This window comes from Toxorhynchites rutilus, chromosome 3 (genome assembly GCF_029784135.1).
Source record: "Toxorhynchites rutilus septentrionalis strain SRP chromosome 3, ASM2978413v1, whole genome shotgun sequence".
Lineage (NCBI taxonomy): Eukaryota > Metazoa > Arthropoda > Insecta > Diptera > Culicidae > Toxorhynchites > Toxorhynchites rutilus.
This window is the reverse complement of record NC_073746.1, coordinates 171,859,797-171,879,991: the sequence shown is the minus strand read 5'-3', so window position 1 is coordinate 171,879,991 and position 20,195 is coordinate 171,859,797. Positions and strand designations below refer to the sequence as shown.

The window sequence follows — 20,195 nt, the reverse complement described above, 5'->3', positions numbered from 1 at the left end:
ATACTGAAGCCATTTGTTTTTTTTCGGCGTAAGCCAATTGAATTTCTGAAGAAAGCAACGCAAGACAATCATTCGTCCCCTTGCCCCTGCGGAACCCATATTGTGTATCTGAGAGTAGGCCATTCGTTTCAACCCATCGATCAAGGCGAAACAAGATCTTTTTCTCCAACAATTTCCGTATACAAGACAGCATTGCTATTGGGCGGTACGAATTGAAGTCGGACGCGGGTTTTCCGGGTTTTTGAATAGCTATAACTCGTACTTGTCTCCAATCATCTGGAACAATATTATGCTCCAGAAACCGATTGAATAAGTTCAACAAGCGATGTTTCGCCACATCAGGGAGATTTTTCAGCAAGTTGAACTTAATTCTATCCGATCCCGGAGCAGAATTGTTACATGAAAGGAGAGCAAGAGAGAATTCTACCATCGAAAACTTGGAATCAAGATCGCACCTATCTTGTGGTATATCTCGAACAAATTTTTGCACAGGAGCGGAATCAGGACAAACCTTTCGTGCAAAATTAAAGATCCATCGATGTGAATATTCCTCGCTTTCATTAGATGAAGAGCGATTTCTCATGTTTCGAGCCACTTTCCATAATTTTTTCATTGACGTTTCTCGTGACAAACCTCCCACGAAATTTCGCCAATAAGCACGTTGTTTCCCTTTGATCAAATTTTTGAACTGATTCTCAAGGGCTAAATACGTTTGAAAATTTTCAGGAGTACCACGTTTCCGAAAAGCTTTAAATGCATTCGATTTTTCTACATAAAGCATGGAACATTGGCTATCCCACCATAGATTGGGAGGCCTTCGGAAAATGGTGGAACCTGGATTGGGTTTCGTTTGAACGCGAACTGCGCTGTCATAGATCAAACGAGAAAGGAAGATATACTCCTCCAATGGAGGTAAACCATCTCTGGAATTGATGGCTAGAGTAATCGCGTCCGCATATTTTTTCCAGTCAATGTGTCTTGTGAGGTCATATGCCATGTTTATAGATTCAGAAGAATTCGACCCAATGGTGATGGAAATTTTGATTGGCAAGTGATCACTACCGTTGGGGTCCTGGATTACATTCCACTTGCAATCTAACGATAGTGAATCCGAGCAAAGCGAGAGGTCAAGAGCACTTGGGTTAGCAGGAGGTTTAGGTACACGTGTTGTTTCCCCAGTGTTCAAAACGGTCATATTGAAGCTGTTACAAAGGTCATATATCAACAACGAACGATTGTCGTCGTACTGTTCCCCCCAGGCAGTTCCGTGAGAGTTGAAGTCTCCCAAGATCAATCGTGGCTCAGGAAGGAGTGAGCACATGTCAACAAGTTGCTTGCGGCTAACCGCAGCTCTCGGAGGCCAATACAAGCTGACAATACAGAGGTCTTTGCCTCTGATGTTTGCATGACAAGCAACAGCTTCAATCCCTCCAATAGGTGGAAGGTCAATTCGAAAAAATGAGTGGCACTTATTGATCCCCAATAGCACCCCTCCGTATCTGTCATCACGGTCCAAGCGTACAATATTGAAATCATGAAAAAAGAGATCATCTCGCGAAGAAAGCCAAGTTTCGGACAGAGCAAAAACATCACAATTGAACTTATGAATTAAAAATTTGAATGTATCCAATTTAGGGATAAGACTACGACATTTCCACTGTAAAACAGTGATATCTCCGACCTCTCTATTTGAATTAGACATCAAGAGAGATAATCATTGCAAGGAGGGGCCATGTTTGCATCAATTGTTGCAAAATTGTCTTTAATACTGGAAGCATTGAAATGACAATGGTTCTGATGGAGTCGGAAACGTTAAAACACTTGAAGATTTGATCCAAAAGGTCAGACAACTTTATAAATCCCGATTGGGAAGTTGAGCTGGACGGAACAATAGGGACAGTTGGGGTTTTTGATGTCCCCTCGAGTGCTGGGTCGTTCGAAGGTGAACTATTCCCACGGAAGCCAGGAGGAACCTGATTTTGCTTGTCCGCTGCACTCGTTTTTTTAGGCAAGCTAACAGGGGATATCACCGGAGAGACTTGTGATTGAATTTTGGGAGTGGTCACATTTTTGCGCCGGGGATTCCCTTGGGAAATAAACGGTGTACCCCCGTGAGCTGTGTCCGCTTCCATTTCGTCAACTGGCAACGTGGAAAAGATATTGTGTGAGGAGATTGGATGTTGTTGTTGTTGGGCCTGTGGAGAAGCGCCCTTTAAAATTTCCGCAAAAGTGCGTTTCGAGCGTTCCTTTAAAGAGCGCTTCTGTTTCTCCCAGCGACTCTTGTAAGTTTCACAAGCTGAGAGCTCATGTGGGGCCCCCCCCGCAATATGGACACTTATGCTCAGTCGCACTGCAGGATTTGCCCACATGTTGCTCTCCGCAAGTGGTACAGCGCTCCTTGTTGGCGCAGTAGTCTGCTGTGTGACCAACTGACTTGCATTTGTTGCAAGTCATGGGCTTTGGCACGAAGAAACGCAGCGGAAGCCTCAATTTGTCCACCATAACGTAGTCAGGGAGGGCGGAACCAGCAAAAGTTACTCGAAACGAGTCGGACGGCGTGAATTTTGTTTTTCCCTCTTCCTGGGACACTTTTCCTAATTGATGGCAGTCCAAAATTTTAACTTTCGTCAAAGGGAGCTTTTTAAATCTGCCATCTCCCTCTTTTATTAATGCGCTCGTCAGACCCGTTTCTGTAATCACCCCCGAAATTTCTACGTTATGGCAGGGCACATAGACGCGATATTCTAGTACGAACCTATTGTCGACAACAATCTCGTTAGCTTGCTTCCGATCAGCCACGACAACACGCAGTTTGTTCGGTCGAACCTTTCTAATTTCGACCACGGAGGAATAATTTTTTGTCAGATCTTTCATGATCTGAATAACGTTGAGCGATTTCCCGTTGGGTTTTGGCCGGAAGAAAACAACCCATGGGCCAGATCCAGATGCATCTTCTGGATAGACCTTGACACGCGGAGAGGGGACAACTGAGGGGGAGGACAAGGTCGATTGTTGAGCGGTAGCGGGAACAGTTGGGCTGGGAGGCAAGTTCGGGTGATAATCGGAAGCGGGAGCGGGAGATTGAGAGGGCGAAGTGGAAAAGTTTGCCAATTTTCTTGAAGGGGGCTTGTTGAGGTTGAATAACTCTTCCTCTGAAAAGACATCGTCTGAGGGGGGAACGCGTTTAAGCGACTTCCCAGTAGTTAGTGAGGAGGAAACATCAGATTCAATGTCCATATCAAGAGGATCGCACTCTGCCATTATGGCAGATATACAATTTTACTTTTTCTTTTTTTTTTTTTAAATCCTTAACCTAATATATATATAAACTAAAATACTTGAAGCGCACGGTGCGGATGATTTGTAACGGTGCTCCAATCGAATCACGTGATGATCGCTTGACACAACAGCAATGGTGTATCGCACCACAATACGATGACGAGGAACGGAACACGCTCACAGCGCCCGCAGTGGAGGACTTCTCCCTCCCGCTGGTTGTGATTACTTATCACTTCACTCTCGCAATAAAGAAAACACCGTTAGAGCGACACAATCACTTCAGCGAAACCGATAACGGTATTGTTCCAACACAATAACGGACACGAACAACTTTGCGTCCGGCGGCTTCGGACTGCGCGAGCTGACTGCAACAACATTTTGACTCACTACAAACACATTTTTTGCGTTTTCACGAATAAAGCACACAAAATTAAACGATGTTCTAGTAAAATTAAGAAAATTTCCAACGAGAATCATCAATTGGAGAATATTTTATAGTTAGGTTGGCTTGTTGTCAGTCAAATACTTTTGTGACACCTGAATTTTTGCTGTTTCGGACTGTTGAACAATAATGATTAATTTCAGTAATTACCGTTTCGTTTCAAAACATACAAATGATATTTCTCCTATGTTTTATCAACAATATATGAACGTAGATTTCATAATATGAAATATAATCTTATTTCAACTTCCGGTTTGCTGATGGTATTATTGAATGCAAAAAAATATGGAAAACCCATACGATATGGGCTTACCAGCGGAAGTCCAATGTCGTATTCCGATGCCATTTTAGAATCGAGGATGTTGACTTCCGGTTCGTTAAAAACGGATATAAAAGACCGGGAATGGCCCACAATACGATCGTGAATGGTAATGTTGGCATATAACCATGGGTACACGAAGAGGAATAAAAAAAGAATAATGTTTGACAGTGAGAGATAGGATTTAAGTGAGAGGGAGATAATGTTTGAGTGGGAAGAACCTAGCCTTAGAGCGACGTGTGTGGAGTTATACAAAGAAAGTGCACATACAAATTTACGTCAAAGTCAAAGTCATCTTCAATACGCAAACATATACGCCCTTGCACAGGTATGTGAGTTTATCAAAGGTTTCTGATAGCAAAATCAAATGCGTTCCCCCTGTAGTGAGCGCCACTCGATGAACCAGGATTGTGCTACCCATTGATGGCAAGCGCCAGAGTGAACGTGTTAAACAACGTGTTACGATATAGAAACTGGAGGTCGGTTTTGGACCACCCCGACTTTTCCCAAATAAAGACATACCGTGTATTACCGGTAACAGGTAGATTCAAATTATATAGCTTTTTGAACATACCATAAACAATTGAAATTGGCTTGTTTCGCAATGTTTCACAAACTAAAAGAACATAGAACTCATTTTGCACACAGGTCGAATATATTTCTTCTCTGATTTTGGAGGAATGAAAACGTAAAATGGCGCTAAAACGCTATAATGAAGAGAATTCACCATATTATCAAATTGTCAGCGTTATGACACCATTGAAAATTCAGTTCAGGAAGCACGGTTGCGTTAGGACCACTTTCCCCTATAGGATGGACTTTTGGAAGTCGAAGGGGAGATCTCAGAGGAAAGTAAGAAGTATTCAGAGTAATAAAAAAACATAAAAAATAGTATATCGCTTGCTACAATACGGTGAAAATCTTATTTAATACAACTTATTGATTGTGTGACGTGACAACGCTTCGTGGAGACTGTTTATTCGCACAGAGCGCGTTATCACGTCACAAAATGCATGCCGTCAAAATGCAAAATGCACTTTGCAATCGTTTGCCAATTGGAAATCGTGTGATGTATACATGAAAACGAGAAAAAAAAACTGTTTTTAGTGGGTCAAACCGTTGTCACGTCACGCTGGAATGGATCTATACCATTTGTATAATATATATGCTGTAGCAATATAAGAGCAATATGAGCGGCGAAGCAAGAGACACATTGCAAATGAGCACGCATTGAAGCTTTTCGCATACTTTACCACGTACACGCCTCAGACTGAAAATGGTATAGATTCACGTTTATGCTCTTCATTTTACTTTTAGAAAACACTTTCCTACTTCATTTTATATTGAGATGTAATATTATCACGCATTTATGCAACATCACCAGTAGATATGTGGAATGCGTAGTTGTGTAAAACAACCTTGTATTCCAGTCGGCCTTGGCTCGATCCCCGTTGAAATCGTTTGGACTTTTTTTTTTGGTACAATCCCAAGCTGACGTACAGTTTGAGAGAAAGAGTAGCCTGCTTCCGTACATAAAAATATTTTAAAGCTTTTATTTATTCATTTCAACCTTCAGCACACGAAAAACGCATTTTTTTCTGTCGAAGATGAAATGTTCTCTACCAACGCTAGTTTAGGTGTAAGGACAACACAAAGCAAAAGAAAAATAATGGATTACCACGGTCATATATCAATATTCCGATCGATGACGCAAGACCTGGCTGAGCCGTACTTTGTAAGGCCAGCAGTTCGCCAGGCTAGGAATCCGTATGTCATCAAAAAGATGGGCAAAGGTTCTGGCTAGTGACGGGCAATATTTTCAAGAATGAAGAATGAAGATAGAAAATTTTTTTAGATAAAGTCTTACATTCTGATTAAAAAAAAATAGTAGATTCCAATTTGCACACTTGATGTCTCTGTACTTTTTCTATCTCCTTTTTATCAAATAACAAGGCTTTTCAATGTAGTCTATTATTATCTTCAAATACTTAATTGCTGACACGCGTTTCAGTGTTTATAATTCAATAAGTGTCCGCTATAGGCGGAGAACACAATAAATTAATGTGTTGACATGTGACAAAAAACCCTTGTTCATACTCAGCAATACGAGTAAAAATAAGGTTATTTTTCGAGAGAACATTAATTGGGCTAACCCGTTCACTCGTTCATGTTATGTCTGGGGCTGACACTCCTGTGTCTCTGAAATCCACAAAGCATCGCATCGATGGCGTGGGTGATGAAAAACGGTAGGCCTACGATAGAAAACGCCCGCTACCGTTTCTCTGGGCTCGATTCCATCATATCGCACATTGCAAAAACAATCATTTTTGTTTACATTGGGTGTTCGATTGAAAGTGGGAGGCTCTCACACTCCGCCCGTGCTCGTATAGGACCCTATTCGTACGTTTGTTTGTTTGCTTGTTTGCTCGTTGCAAGTTCATGCTGTTGTGTTTTTTTTATCTATATCACTCTCGATTTCTAGCATAGTAGATAAGTTACGCTTCATCGGAACGGACGTCTATTGATTCAGTGCTAGTTAAGAACGCGGATGGGAGAGTGCAAATTGTTTAGCACCGATTCTTGTGTACACCCGCTACTTCCAGCTTCGATCAAAAAAGTTCTAAAACGTGCATCGTTGATAGAGCATCGTCTAGTCCCGCGCGGCGACGGATGGAACTCGATTAATCTCGCGTGACTCCAGCTATCTCAAACGGGAAACTTGTAGCGCTTCAATTTCGCGATTATTGGCTGGTTGGATGAGCAAATGTATAAATCATTGCTGTCAGTAACTTTTTAAAACAAGTTTCGCGTGAAGCAACAGAGTGTACCTTCGGTTTACAAATTGACTGCTCACGTTCACGGCAGAAGTAAAACTTTTAGATTCGGTGGCTAATTTTTTCCTGCTTAATTTTCCACTATCAGCCGTAACTTTCACTATACGATTCGGTCGCTTCTCTCTCCGCCCGTCCCGTGTTTGATCAATATCTGGAGGACGTTTCCATTCAAATTCTGTTGTAAAAATAGTCCTATTGGGCGAGCCGGGATTCGACGAAATCTGTTTTCGCGTTGTTTTGTCTTGTGCACAAGGGGCTAATTCCTAGTCCTGGACTTGTTAATTATCGAGTTCCCTCCAGTTAGCGAGCGAGAGAGCTGACAGCGGAAAACACTTTCTCGTGACTGCAGAGGCAAAGACGCGCGATCAGTTCGGAGGTGACGGTCAGAGCGTGCAAAGTTCAGTTCTAACGGAAGCGAAACCATGATCCCTATGTTTAGTAAATTTGATTTTAAAGAAGGTAGTGTGCTTAAGTGTGGTTCCTAAATGATTGGTTGTGCGATTCCATGTGTATATTATGAACGACGAAGGTATTTGGTGGAGCTTGCGGTTGCTTTCCTTGGTGCACGTGATTTGTGATTATGTGTTTTTGTTGTGCACAATTAGTGTTTGCGCTTTGTAGGCAGATTAAGATCTTGAATCACCAGAGACATTTTGATATCAACATCAAAATAGTTAGCTGCAACTTGAATTGTTCGTGTATTACGTCATTGTAATTACGTGATGCGGTTGACTAATATCTCTATTGAAATTGGGATCGTGATGTAGTTTGAATGGCGTTTCAGCATGTAGACATAATTGTTATTATTTCCTTGTTACTTATTTCTTTTCGTTAGATTTTTTGTCGCTCTGTTTTCACAAAATCTTTCACTCTAAAGAAGCATAAACGGAACATTATAAGCATTTTGAAATTTCATTTCGTCCATACTTGTTAAAATGTAATATTCTTTCTCTCCAAATCATGTCCCTTGACAAGAAGAACGTCTGGGTTTTTGCGGCAATATGTTGTTTTTCAGTGTGAATTAGTAAATTTTGTGTATATGAATATTGGTATTGCTTTTGATTTTCAAATCTAGTGGACTTTGAATAATAATGGTACGAGAATAAGAATTAAGAATTAAAAAAAGTGTGTGAATAAAAGTAGTCACCATGCGGAATGAGAGAATTTCGTGAGATCGTCAAATTTATCGGCCCTTATTAGCACATTTTTAATTCATTTGAACAAATTTAACATCCCTGAATGATTTTCTAAACACTTGCTTTCTATTACAAGGGATTTGAGCGCGTGGTCTGCCAATGGATCGGTTTGAAAAGTTTTAGGATAACGGAATGTCCTCACAGGAAAGCCGGAATAGTTGTAAATGTGATAAATTTGAGAGCTTGTTGAGCGTCTCGTCGGAAAACTAATCAAGGTGCAAGGTGCTGTTCAGAATCGAAGTTCTTGTCCTTAACACATTAAGAACCGCACGTTTTGGGGCAAACTTGAACGCTTCATTTGTTCAGATTCCACGAATGAGATCGTTTTCTTCGGTGTGGATGAGACGAAGGCGAGCCATCGGTAGGTCTTGTTAGATTCTTGGCAAATCAAGGATTTAACCATTTAACCATTTAACCAGTGTAGAAAACACGGGTTATTTCGTCATCTACCCGTAACAGACGGAACCTGAAACACGAGAAAACTCGTGAGCGATCCGCAATGTGTTAACAGAATTGTGGAAAACCCTGATCAAATACAGAATTTCTTTCCAGTCTAGGCCACTAGACACCGATCATTACATTATTTTGGGTAAAGACCGGTTCTTAAGAATACTAATTGTGGTCCGTTTCGTTTACTTTGAGATTTTTTTTCGTTCAGTACTGTTGTGAATGATTCATTTTTCGTCATAGGTCACGATTTTCTTCCAAAACGGCATTATGTATGAAGGGTGTTGGTATGCATACAATCATTCTGTATTATTCCACGTAATTCACGTAATACAACAAAACCGATTGTTTATTTCAGTAAAATAGACTTATATCTGAAACAAGGAAAGCTTACTTCGATGTTAATTACATTATCTGTAAAATTCACGAACTTTCTTGGGAACATCTGCCATTTGGTTCCGTACATTTGTCCTCAGATATGCTGACGGCAGCGCTTTTCCATCTCCTCTTGAAATCATTAATGCCATTCGCTTTCTTCTTAGTTTCGAATAGTTTTCGCTTAATCAGTACATTTCCACTGGGTGATGTTCTGGACAGTTCGGTGGATTTGCTGTTTTTGGCACATATTTGACCTCATATGCATTATACCATTCCAGGATGGATTTTGCATAGTGATAAGAGGCCAAATCTGGCCAAAACAACGCTGGCGAGTCGTGGCTTCTTATGAATGGTATCAACCGCTTATCATCACGATTGGGCACCTTTTTCACTTTGTACACCTTCAGTCCATGCCTCTGCTTCACTTTTTGTACATATGATTTTGATTTTCCAACCTTTCGAGCCACATTTCTAACTGAGAAGTTGGGATGTTCCTCAATAATGGCAACCACCTTTCGGTCCATCTGTCGGGAGCATACTTTTCGATTTGTTCTGCTTCCAACCTTCCGATCCACAGTTAAGCGCTGATCAAACGATTTGCACACACTAAACACGGTACTCTTAGGCAGTTTTAGCTTTTTGTTGAAATCGCGTACCAACAGTCTTGGATTTTGCTGCCGTTCACGCAAAATGCGTTTGCGTACATCCACTTGATTCGACGCCATTTTACAAAACTGATGAAGAATGTAAACATGTTGGACATCGAAATAAAGAGGAGGGCTTCAGCTGTCATGTAAGTGAAATATTTCATAAATTACACTGAAAGAAAAGTGTTCGAAATTTAACGTGGACAGGCTTTAGTTTCGAGCTACCACACGAATACTATAAAATAAATAAAGTTAAGAAAAACAAGGTGATTTTCGTAATCTACGTTTTATTTTTCTATTTTCTACATAATCGCCGTAACGTTCGAAGCATTTTTGCATAGCGTGGCACGAGTTTTTCTATTCCGAGCGCGAAGTGCGTAGCGTCCAACTTTTTGAAGTACGATGTAACTGCGTCACTAATTTATTCAGTGTTATCGAAAATGAAGCTAAAGTAATATATCAACTAGAGCGTATATTGACTTGAGTTTGGTTCACATTTCCCTTGAATTTATAATACAGAATGATTGTATGCATACCAACACCCTTCAAACATAATGCCGTTTTGGAAGAAAATCGTGGCCTATGACGAAACATAAATCATTTACAACAGTACTGAACGAAAAAAAACTCAAAGTAAACTAACGAACCACAATAGTATTCTCAAGAACCGGTCTTTTTTGAACGACCCTCGTATATCGCGTTCATCGCGTCGTTGTTGAGCCCATTTAGACGCTTAATTTCGTTGTCCCACGTGTTATAAATTTAAAAATATCAAATCTGTACATATCTGTATTTTATGACAAAAGTCTGTAATCGGTACCGTTTAGACTTTGTACCGAAAAAAATCGAAAAACCCTGTACCTTTCTAGATAAACCTGTACACTGATCGTATCCAAGCTCTAGCTGCGTGTAGAAGTCTTCTTTACCGTCGTTGATGATTCTGATGTTGAAAAACCGATGGCTAGGGTGAAGCTGATTGGGCTAGAGATGAATGAGTACATGAAAGGAATAGCTTGAGCTTGGGTAGACTGTAAGAAATGTTAGTATGATATTCGCAGCCAGAAGGGTCACCTCTATAGCGTGGTTTCCTTGCGATTATCATGGAAGGTTAGTGGGAATGGGCAAAAAAAATCAGGATTTACTGTGGTGCGTGATGTGATTCTTGTAACGCGAACTCTCAACCATTCGAGGAAACGAGATTCCGAAAATATTATGCATTCATTCCGGGCCGGTTTTAACTTTGTTATTCAATGAATCTAACTTCAAACGTTGCAAGTATCATCTAGAACCCGTTTCCGTATGCAGAATCCATCTCTGAAGCGAACGTTTGTTACGTTTTGTTACGTACCATGTGAAGATTCGCGTTAACGGTAAAAGGATGGTCACTAAAGGGAAAAAAAGAAATAAGAAATAAATATGATCATGGTTTGTCCACTTTTTTTAATGCTCTTATTCAGCACACCTTTGTCAAATCAGGTGTTCGATTGTTTCAAAACATATAAATAAAATTGTCTTTTCTATGATTTACAGTATTTTTATAGCTTATTTTTACGAATTCACATGTTTTAAAGGCTAACACATTTAACATTTTAGCTAACTTTAACATTTTAGCTAAGATTTACATAGCTAAACCACGTAATTAACGCATTTAGATGACCTCAATTCTGATCATGAGTTGTCCGATTCACTAATGTTGTTTTGTCCACATGATTTCTATGGCAACCGCTTGGCGCGCTGCAGTTTGTTTACTGTGTCCTTCGCGCATAGCAGAAATAAATTTCTCTGTGTTGAGTGTGTTGAGGTGAACACTTTCAAAATGCCCAAGAAAAGGCAATATTCTAAGGAAAGCTTGAATTATGAATCGATGAATACGATGACAGTAAACTCAAACAATGATAAATGCAACATCTTCTTGAAAATTCGATTTTTTTCATTCAAAAATAGTGATTTTCTAAACCGGACAGACCATGATCATAATTTCTCTTCAAGGAAAATCGTTAAAAAACATAAAAATTTGAATAATTTCAACGCCTTATAGTAGTATTAGCAACCAGAGACTTGGGGCTTGATGGGAAGAATTGATTTGCATTAACTAGAAAATGGTAATTTTTTTTCCTGTCGCAAAATCTTAGACTCGTATTTTCTTTTTTTATTTGGATTCCCATTTCTATTTTAGGGTCGTTTGAAAAACCCCCTTTTCCAATTTTTCCAAAATTGATTTTTTTCTAGAATTCATAACTTTAGAACTACTGGACCGATTCATACGATCAATGTATCAAATTGAATCCAATGAACTAGTGTTTGAAAAAAATACTAAATTTCCTAAAAAAAAGATTTTGTTTTCGTATTTATTGATTGTATTTGTTTTGACGTAGAACTACGTCTTTCAGGAAGGGTGCCAAATCAGAAAACAGGTCACGTTCTTATGAAATAAAGTTAACGTTAATAACTATTTTCACTGTGAACTAATTCTCATGGTTTGTATACCAATAGATTCGGAAATTCTCTAAGATTTGTTTGATATGCTATACATTAGGCGTCGTGCACAAATTACGTAACGCTAGAAATCCGGATTTTGGACCCCCTTCCCCCCTACGTAACGCAATTTCCTAGAGAAATTGCGCAGAAAGTAACGCAACCTCGACCCCCCTCCCCCCTTATCGCGTTACGTAATTTGTGCACGACGCCTTACAATTCGCTAATCTCTAGAAGGTTTAAATTCATGAAAACTGGAAGAACTTCCTTTTTTCCCATACATTTGTTCTGCCGATTTGTGTGCTAACCCTACCCGTATTTCGAATGCTTATAACTCGAACATTTCTTAACAGATCGGAAAGATGTTTGCATCAATTGATAGGAAATATTTCTACGCATCTATCACAATTAATAAATGTTATCTAAACGCCCTAACTGCCAAGTTTTGATTGGCCCAATTTACGGTTTCCCCAACACAGACTTCAAAATCGATGTACCTGTGGAAATCCGCTTTGCAAATATACATGCAAGTCGGGGGTATTTTTGTACCCACCGAGCTGTGTTTCTCTAACATGGAAATTAAAATCAATTTGCCTGGGGGAATCCGCTTTGCAAATACATGCAATTCGGAGGTATTTTTTGGTGTTGAGTATTTTTGTACTCGCTTGTCGTTGTGCAGACCAGAACATGTTCCCCTAAAACATACTTTTAAACTGAGAAGCCTGGAAAAATCGTCATTTGAGATACTAGCGGGCGAATGAACTTTCGCGGTTCGAGAATTACGTAAACATGAAATGTGAAATAATTTGAGAGGCAAATGTAAAATACAATGATAGTTTGACAATTCTTCCGTTCATATATTTTGGTAGTCCTAGGCATAATATCAAACGTAAAAGGACGTTAATCAAATTTATTTGTAACGAAGAGCATAATCTATTACAAAAATTTCGATGCATTCTAAAATAATATTCGAAGTGGTAAACAAGTGGATTGCATAAAATAATTGCGTAGTTCTACATCGAATAATATGCGGTCGTGTCCTGGATACAACCCCTTACAATTTTTTTTTAAATAGTTTACTAGCTAATCCGCAAACTTCGTCTCGCCCAAAATTTATTTTTTTGTTATCAATACCTTCAAACATTCACCTTTTCTTACTAAGCGCACGTTCATGGGTCCAATCGCAGAACTGTTCATTGATTAATCTTCTAATCTACCCTTTAAATTACCTTTTACTATAAAATTCCTAGTACTTCTACCAAAACTCTTCATTTTAATATCAGATTATTCTCGTTCAAGATTTTTCAACAACTTGCAAATAACATGTTTATCCGTTATATGGAATAAATGTTTGATACAGAAAGTATGATAGAATAAAGACAGCCCTAAATCGGACAAATCCTTCCTCGAGTTTTGTTCTTATCAACATTCGGCAATCCATTTTTATTTATATAGATAGAAGAAGATATAGGAGTGCGTTTTATCACCTGAAAATCCATTTCCAGTTCCGAACAAAGATCAATCTCGTTAGCACAAACATCAGATGGACTTACAATGCTTGTCACTATGTAATTGTAGAACATATGGAAATTGAATTTCCCGAATCTCCTCTAACGATTGCTTCGAGTAGTGGGCCGATGCCAGATCCGCCCAGAACACCATGCTTCGCCCTTATGGTATTGATGAACAACGCAACTTCCGCCAGGTACTTCGTGCTATAAATTTTCCCGTTCACGGCCAGTCCGAAGCAGCTTTGACATCCCCTTCTCGCTGATTGTTAGTCACAGCAGCACCTTCTTGGGGAACTTGGTGTGAGAAATAAACTTCACTTCGGAGCACACCTGCTTTGTGGGGGAAGTAAAATACGAAGTGCACTGTCAGTCGTTGCCATCCAGGATGAGATAGGTCTCGTCATCCATCACCACCGCCACGTCGCGATTCGCCGGGAAAATCGGCTTGACCATCTTATTCAGCCGCTGCCGCTGCGTCATTGCCTGCAGCTCCGAGACCAGTAGACGGGATTTTTCGTGTAGTCACTTCAAGATGCATTGAAGTCTGTTTGACATGGAAGAATGAAATGAGATAGTCGAGTCGAAGAGTGAAATAGCAACTAAACGCCCGAATGACTGTCAGGTTGACGAAGAAACTGCTGGATGAAGTCAAAACTCATTTCCATTATACCGTGGAAACACAGTGGGGGAAAATCGCTGTGAAGGCAACATAATCTTTCCATACTGATTAAGAGCCTCCGTAGATTGTAGACTTCTTATCGGGCGATAGTTTTTATGGGTGGGGTTGCTAGTGCGCACATCAACCCAAAATTTTTTTTTATTTGCAGATGTACATTATCCCAATCGTACGGAATATTTGTTGTGGGATACACAAAATATAGGTTTTTGATGGCTACTGTTTACAACCCTCCCGATTTGGAATGTTCTGAGATTCTATTCGAAATGTTAACTGAGTTTTCCTTGAATAACCTCAACACCATTATAATAGGTGATTTCAATACTGACCTCAAAAAGAACTGTGAGTTACTAATTTGATGAATGTAGCTAAGCCAAAATTGTGCTCCCGTGGCCGAGTGGTTAGCGTCATAACTAACATGCCGGGTGTTCGGGTTCGATTCCCGTTCTGGTCGGGGGAATTTTTCGCCAAAGAAATTTCCTCCGACTTGCACTGTGATCACGCGTATTCTAGAGCTTGCCACTCAGAATGCATTCAAGGCGTGTTATTTGGCATAGAAATCTCAACTAAGTACTAATAAAAAATGACGCAAGTAATACTACGTTGAGACGGCGAAGTTCCTCTAGGAACGTTAGTGCCATTGAAGAAGAAGAAGAAGCTAAGCCAAAATATGTTTCTAACCGAATCAATTATTCAAATTCCAGTAAAGAATTCTGGAACAAATTGAAAAGGATCAATATTTTACTTCATGCGCTGCTCAGTTTAGTCATCCTAGAAACGAGATCAATGGATATTTCGGATCAAAATTTGTTCAAGACAACAGGTTTACATCAGTTCCACTATTGAATAATAAGAATAGTAAGTTTCTTCGGTTTTACAACAGATGGCGTAACTTAATTATTATTCCAGCGAATTAAATTTCCAGACATTCGTTGGAAAATTACTGTCATTGCGCGTCTTTTTCAGTATACAGTGGTAGACATTCGTTTAGCCGCACCCTATTTTTCCTCAATATTTTTAAAAATAAGTCAATTCTTCGTACAGTTTTGCTCATAAAAGACGATTGTTTATTTTCATCGAATTCATTCTAAAAAAAAGTATAAATTCACTTTTTGTTTTCTAAGTAATTCAAATATGTGGAATCAGGGTGGACATTCGTTTAGCCGCATCCTAAAATTTCAATAAAAGAAAATTTGTGCGGCAAATTTCGAGTCCAATTGGTAGCTAATATTTAGTATGTCCACCTCCATTTCATCGAGGTGGACATCGAGTCAGACAGCTTTTAAAGTGTTGCCATATTGATTATAGCCCAGTCAGTTTCGGCTTCCCTTGAGGTTTCTTCCACATGATGTTTGGTGACTCATTCAAGATGCGCGCAATATGCCTCTTCGTTACTGGAACAACCGACTCTGCCTTGATGTATGAGCAGGACATCGTTTCCTTGTTGCTTCGTGTCTTATTAGACCTTTAAGACGCAAAGTAACTTTGGTGTTCCCATTTGTTGGTCGTTATATCCCATATTTATGGCACTATCTGAAGAACTTCAGTACCACTTTCTCAGATAGACCAATTTTTGTTACGATTGAGCGATTGGAAAACTTTTGTTCACTGAATGTCTTTATTATTTTCCGTCCCTCTTCCGTCAATAGAATACCTTTCGCCATTCCTTTAAATTCTACGTAAATCACTAATCTGACCAACTTCTTACGTTGCACATCTAATATTCATCTTGTAAATTGAACATTCCCAAGTATTTTTTCAAAAAACACAGATGAAAGCTTGGTGATTATGCGAAAACTCGATTTTTATGCCCTGCGGTTAAACGTATGTCTCGGGAAAAAACGACGTTTGAATGTTTATATCCACCGATGCCGCCTTGTGTGTGTGATTGTGACGCACGTCCTTTCAAAAAAAGTGACTTAAATATACTATCACTCCAGCAAATAAGTATCCCGATAAAATGAACGTTCCTAGTTGTTTTTGTTAGTGTTTCAAGTTTTTTTTTCAAGTGCGGCTAAACGAATGTCTATCACTGTATGTAAAAAATTGAAGCGTGAACAACATAGTTTTCTGCCACTTCGAATATGTCGAATTTTGTACCAACAAAAGTGTTTTTGCGGGGAGTGTTACTTCATTACTTCAATATGAAGATAAAAGCCGCGGAAAGTCATCGAATTATGGTGAAAGTTTATGGTGACCATGTTCCAACTGCGAACGTGTCAGACGTGATTTGCATGGTTTAGTAGTGGTAATTTTGACTTGGAAGACAAAGAACGTTCCGGACCGCCAAAATAGTTTGAAGATGAAGAATTGGTGGCTTTACTCGATCAAGATCCGTCACAAACGCAACAAGAACCTGCGGATACACTTGGAGTAGCTCAGCAAAGCATATTTGATCGTTTAAAAGCAATGGGAATGATCCGAAAGATAGGACATTGCCGACATTGGTGCCGTATGAATTAAAGCCACGAGGCGTCGAACGCCGTTTTTTTCACGTGCGAACAACTGCTCCAACGAGAAAGGGTTTTTTTACATCGGATCGTTACTGGATATGAAAAGTGGGTCCATTACGACAATCCTAAACGTCGGGCAATGTATACATACCCCGGCCATGCATCAACATCGACGGCCGCGCGGGATATTCACGGCCAGAAGGTTATGATGTCTATTTGGTGGGACCAGTTGGGTGTGGTGTACTATGAGCTGCTAAAACCGAATGAAACCATTACGGGGGACCTCTACCGACGACAATTGATGCGTTTGAGTTGTACACTGAAGGAAAAACGGTCACAATACGAGCAAAGGCATGATAAAGTTATTTTGCAGCTTGACAATGCTCGGCCGCATGTCGCGAAACCGGTCAAAACATACTTGGAAACGCTGAAATGGGAGGTCCTATCCCACCCACCGTATTCTCCAGACATTGCTCCGTCCGATTACTGCCCTTTTTCGATCGATGCAACATGGTCTGGTTGACCAGCACTTCTCCAATTTTGATGAAGTCAAAAATTCCACTTTACAAACAACACAATCAAATGTAAACATTGCACTTCTTTTCCAGAGATGTCAGGTGACTGTTTCGAACGAAACGAAAAGTGTCTTCACATTCATATTGAACGAAAAAGAATGATTCAAAATTAATTTTTTCAGCAATTTTGGTAAACCAACGTTTTCTTTACTGATTTATATTTCACAAAAATGCGTTTCATTCGTCGTACCTATTGTTTCGAAGTTTATTGCAATGAATATGAGCAAAACTTGAGTACTTTATCGTGCAACTGTTAAGGGAAATGTTAATGGAAATACATTGAGGAAGTTTGTTGATTAGGTGAATAAACGTTGGCCTCAATAACTTCATAATAACGAAATGTCTGACTAGTAGAAAAATATCAATAAAACAAACAGATATATGAAACTTATTCCTCTTTATTGTAATTTTGAGATTTTGGCATTGAAAAAGAGTCTCGATTGATCAATTTTAGAAATGTTTGTTGTTGTTCTCAAAATAAAAACATGTCTTCACATCTGACATCACTGATCATACCGAGATAAAGTGTCAGAAGTCTTTCCTGTCTACCAAATAAAACATTTCAATGAAACTCGTGTAGGGTAAATGATCTTTATTTGTCCAATTTCGGGTGTGTTCACGCCACTAGTAAATGCAAATCGATTTTTCTTCATGAAAATCACATGTAATCAATACGAGGTTGGGTTTGTTGAAAAGCCCCAAGTCTCTAGTTGCTAATACTACCATAAGGCGTTGAAATTATTCAAATTTTTATACATTTTAACGATTTTCTTCAAAGCGAAATTATGATCATGGTCTGTCCGGTTTAGAAAATCACTATTTTTGAATGAAAAAAATCGAATTTTCAAGAAGATGTTGCATTTATCATTGGTTGAGTTTACTGTCATCATATTCATCGATTCATAATTCAAGCTTTCCTTAGAATATTGCCTTTTCTTGGGCATTTTGAAAGTGTTCACATCAACACATTCCACACAGAGAAACTTTATTTCTGCGCGAAAGACATAATAGAAAAATAAACAAAATTTGCATTTTGGTAAGCTTTCCGCATGCTTTGCCACATACACGGCCCAGACCGAGATAGATATTGTTCTCCTTTATGCGCTCCTTTTTTACTCTCAGAAAACTAGAGATGGGCAAACCGTTCACGAACGGTACGAAAGAACTAGTTCGCCGAAAAGAGTTAACGAACGGTCGTTCTTTTTCAAAGAACGGTAGTTCTCCCCACGAACTGATTGCGAGCGAACGGTTTGTGAACGAACTGATTCCGAAAGAACGGTTTGTGAGTGAACTGTTTGAGAGTGAACTGATTGAGAGTGAACTGATTGAGAGTGAACTGATTGAGAGTGAACTGTTTGTGAACGAACTGTTTGCGAGTGAACTGTATGGGAAAGAACTGATTGGGAGTGAACTGTTTGAGAACGAACTGTTCGAGAACGAAGTGTTTGCGGGCAAATTGTTTGCGAACGAAAGAGTGCAGCTGAACTGATTTGCGCTGGACGGAATGGATAAATAGAACGAGAATGCTTGTAAGAAAAATAAAACGATATTGTTATTTACGAGCAAAATGCATGTAACCCAAGGTTTATTTTGTTGATGTATACTCAATTTTGGGTTAAAAATTAAATTAGATTTTCGTAGTTTTAAAGGCGAAGCTGTATATTTTCAATTTCATGTATTTTCTTCAATTCCGCGAAACATTCATATACTTCCTGATTATCAGAAAAAAATCTAGGGGAAGCTGGGGCGATTCAAGAATTAGGTAAACATAAAATCTCATAGTGAGAGCAAGTTGAGAAGAAAGTTTTTTCGTTGCTTTCAATCAATTGTTTGGCCTATTGCGTGTACGTGTTATCGTGATTTTTTATTAATTGATTGTTAGTAGAAATAGTTGCTGAATTTTTCCTCTGAATAAAATATGATCTTACATGGAATCTGTGTGCATCTTTTGTTAGTAGAAATAGTTGCTGAATTTTTCCTCTGAATGAAATATGATCTTACATGGAATCTGTGTGTTGTCCATACAGAAAATATGAAAAATTGCACATATTTTGTTCGCATTAAATTATTACTTATACTTTTGTCGTTCGATAAACATATTTTCACATACAGTTTGCGACTTTTAAAGAAGAAGCACCCTATCTTTCCTTACTAAATTTCAAAAATATAAATCCCATACGTACACTATCCAATCCAATATATGAATAGCTGTCTATAGATGTTGGGTTCCAGCTAATATTTTATGTTGTTCTGAATACCGCTGAACGAAAGAGCGAAAGAACTGTTCAAAAAAACTGATTCACTTAGATGAACGGTTTGTGACTGAACCGTTCATCAAAGTAAACTGTTTTGCCCATCTCTACAGAAAACACTTCCCAACTTCATTTTATAATCAGGTGCGATATTATCACGTATTTGCTGAACAACTTCTCAAGCATCATTAGCCATGTGGATAGCGTGGTCGTGTAAATTAGCTTTCCATTCCAGCCGGCCTAGGTTTCGATCCCCATTGACGTCGTATGGATTTTTTTTTGGAACAATCCCAAATGAAATGAGAAAAGAAAATAGAAAGAGATGTCTGCACGCATACATACAAACCATTTTAAGCTCTTCTGGTTCAAAATAGCTCATTATTTGCGCATTTGACTCAACAGAACACTAAATGGCATAATTTCTGCCAAAGATGACATGTTTTTTGCCAACGCTAGTTTGGGTGTAGAGACACAAATTTCGGACGTTTTTTCGAACTCCGTAAAGATAAAACAAAAAATATTTTTACTATCCATTATATCATTACTTGTGCATCTTTCTTTTAACCCTCCTGTACTCGCGTGCGAAATCATAACACGTATACTAGCGCACGGTGTCACAGACCGAAAATTGAACTTCTCTGTAATGTTGCCATTGTGTATTTTTCAGGCTTTATTGGAATTAATTTGAAGAAAAGGGTATGATTGAATGAA

General features: G+C 39.0%; 3 protein-coding genes across 6 annotated transcripts in view; 1 reads left to right on the top strand and 2 right to left on the bottom strand.

Moving 5' to 3' along the window:
* LOC129778279 (aquaporin AQPAe.a) overlaps nt 1-20,195 on the bottom strand; it is a 282,805-nt gene that overhangs the window by 192,610 nt on the left and 70,000 nt on the right. The gene's annotated exons all lie outside the window — the stretch shown is intronic.
* Nucleotides 1-20,195, top strand: part of LOC129778281 (aquaporin AQPAe.a) — a 158,946-nt gene that overhangs the window by 82,532 nt on the left and 56,219 nt on the right. Inside the window, exon 1 of one of the 4 annotated variants that reach the window (XM_055785082.1) lies at nt 6,585-7,333. The exons of 2 other annotated variants lie outside the window; for them this stretch is intronic. In XM_055785082.1, coding sequence (XP_055641057.1) covers nt 7,297-7,333 — 37 coding nt within the window. In that variant the 5' untranslated portion in view covers nt 6,585-7,296. Of the gene's footprint in view, nt 1-6,584; nt 7,334-7,375; nt 7,404-20,195 lie in introns of those variants that run through there. One more of the 4 variants, XM_055785086.1, reaches the window with a different exon arrangement.
* The window catches only part of LOC129778276 (SET and MYND domain-containing protein DDB_G0273589-like), a 115,348-nt gene continuing 105,891 nt past the window's right edge, over nt 10,739-20,195 (bottom strand). Inside the window, exon 7 of the mRNA XM_055785074.1 lies at nt 10,739-10,927. Within this exon, the coding sequence (XP_055641049.1) occupies nt 10,821-10,927 (107 nt within the window). The 3' untranslated portion in view covers nt 10,739-10,820. The remainder of the gene's footprint in view (nt 10,928-20,195) is intronic.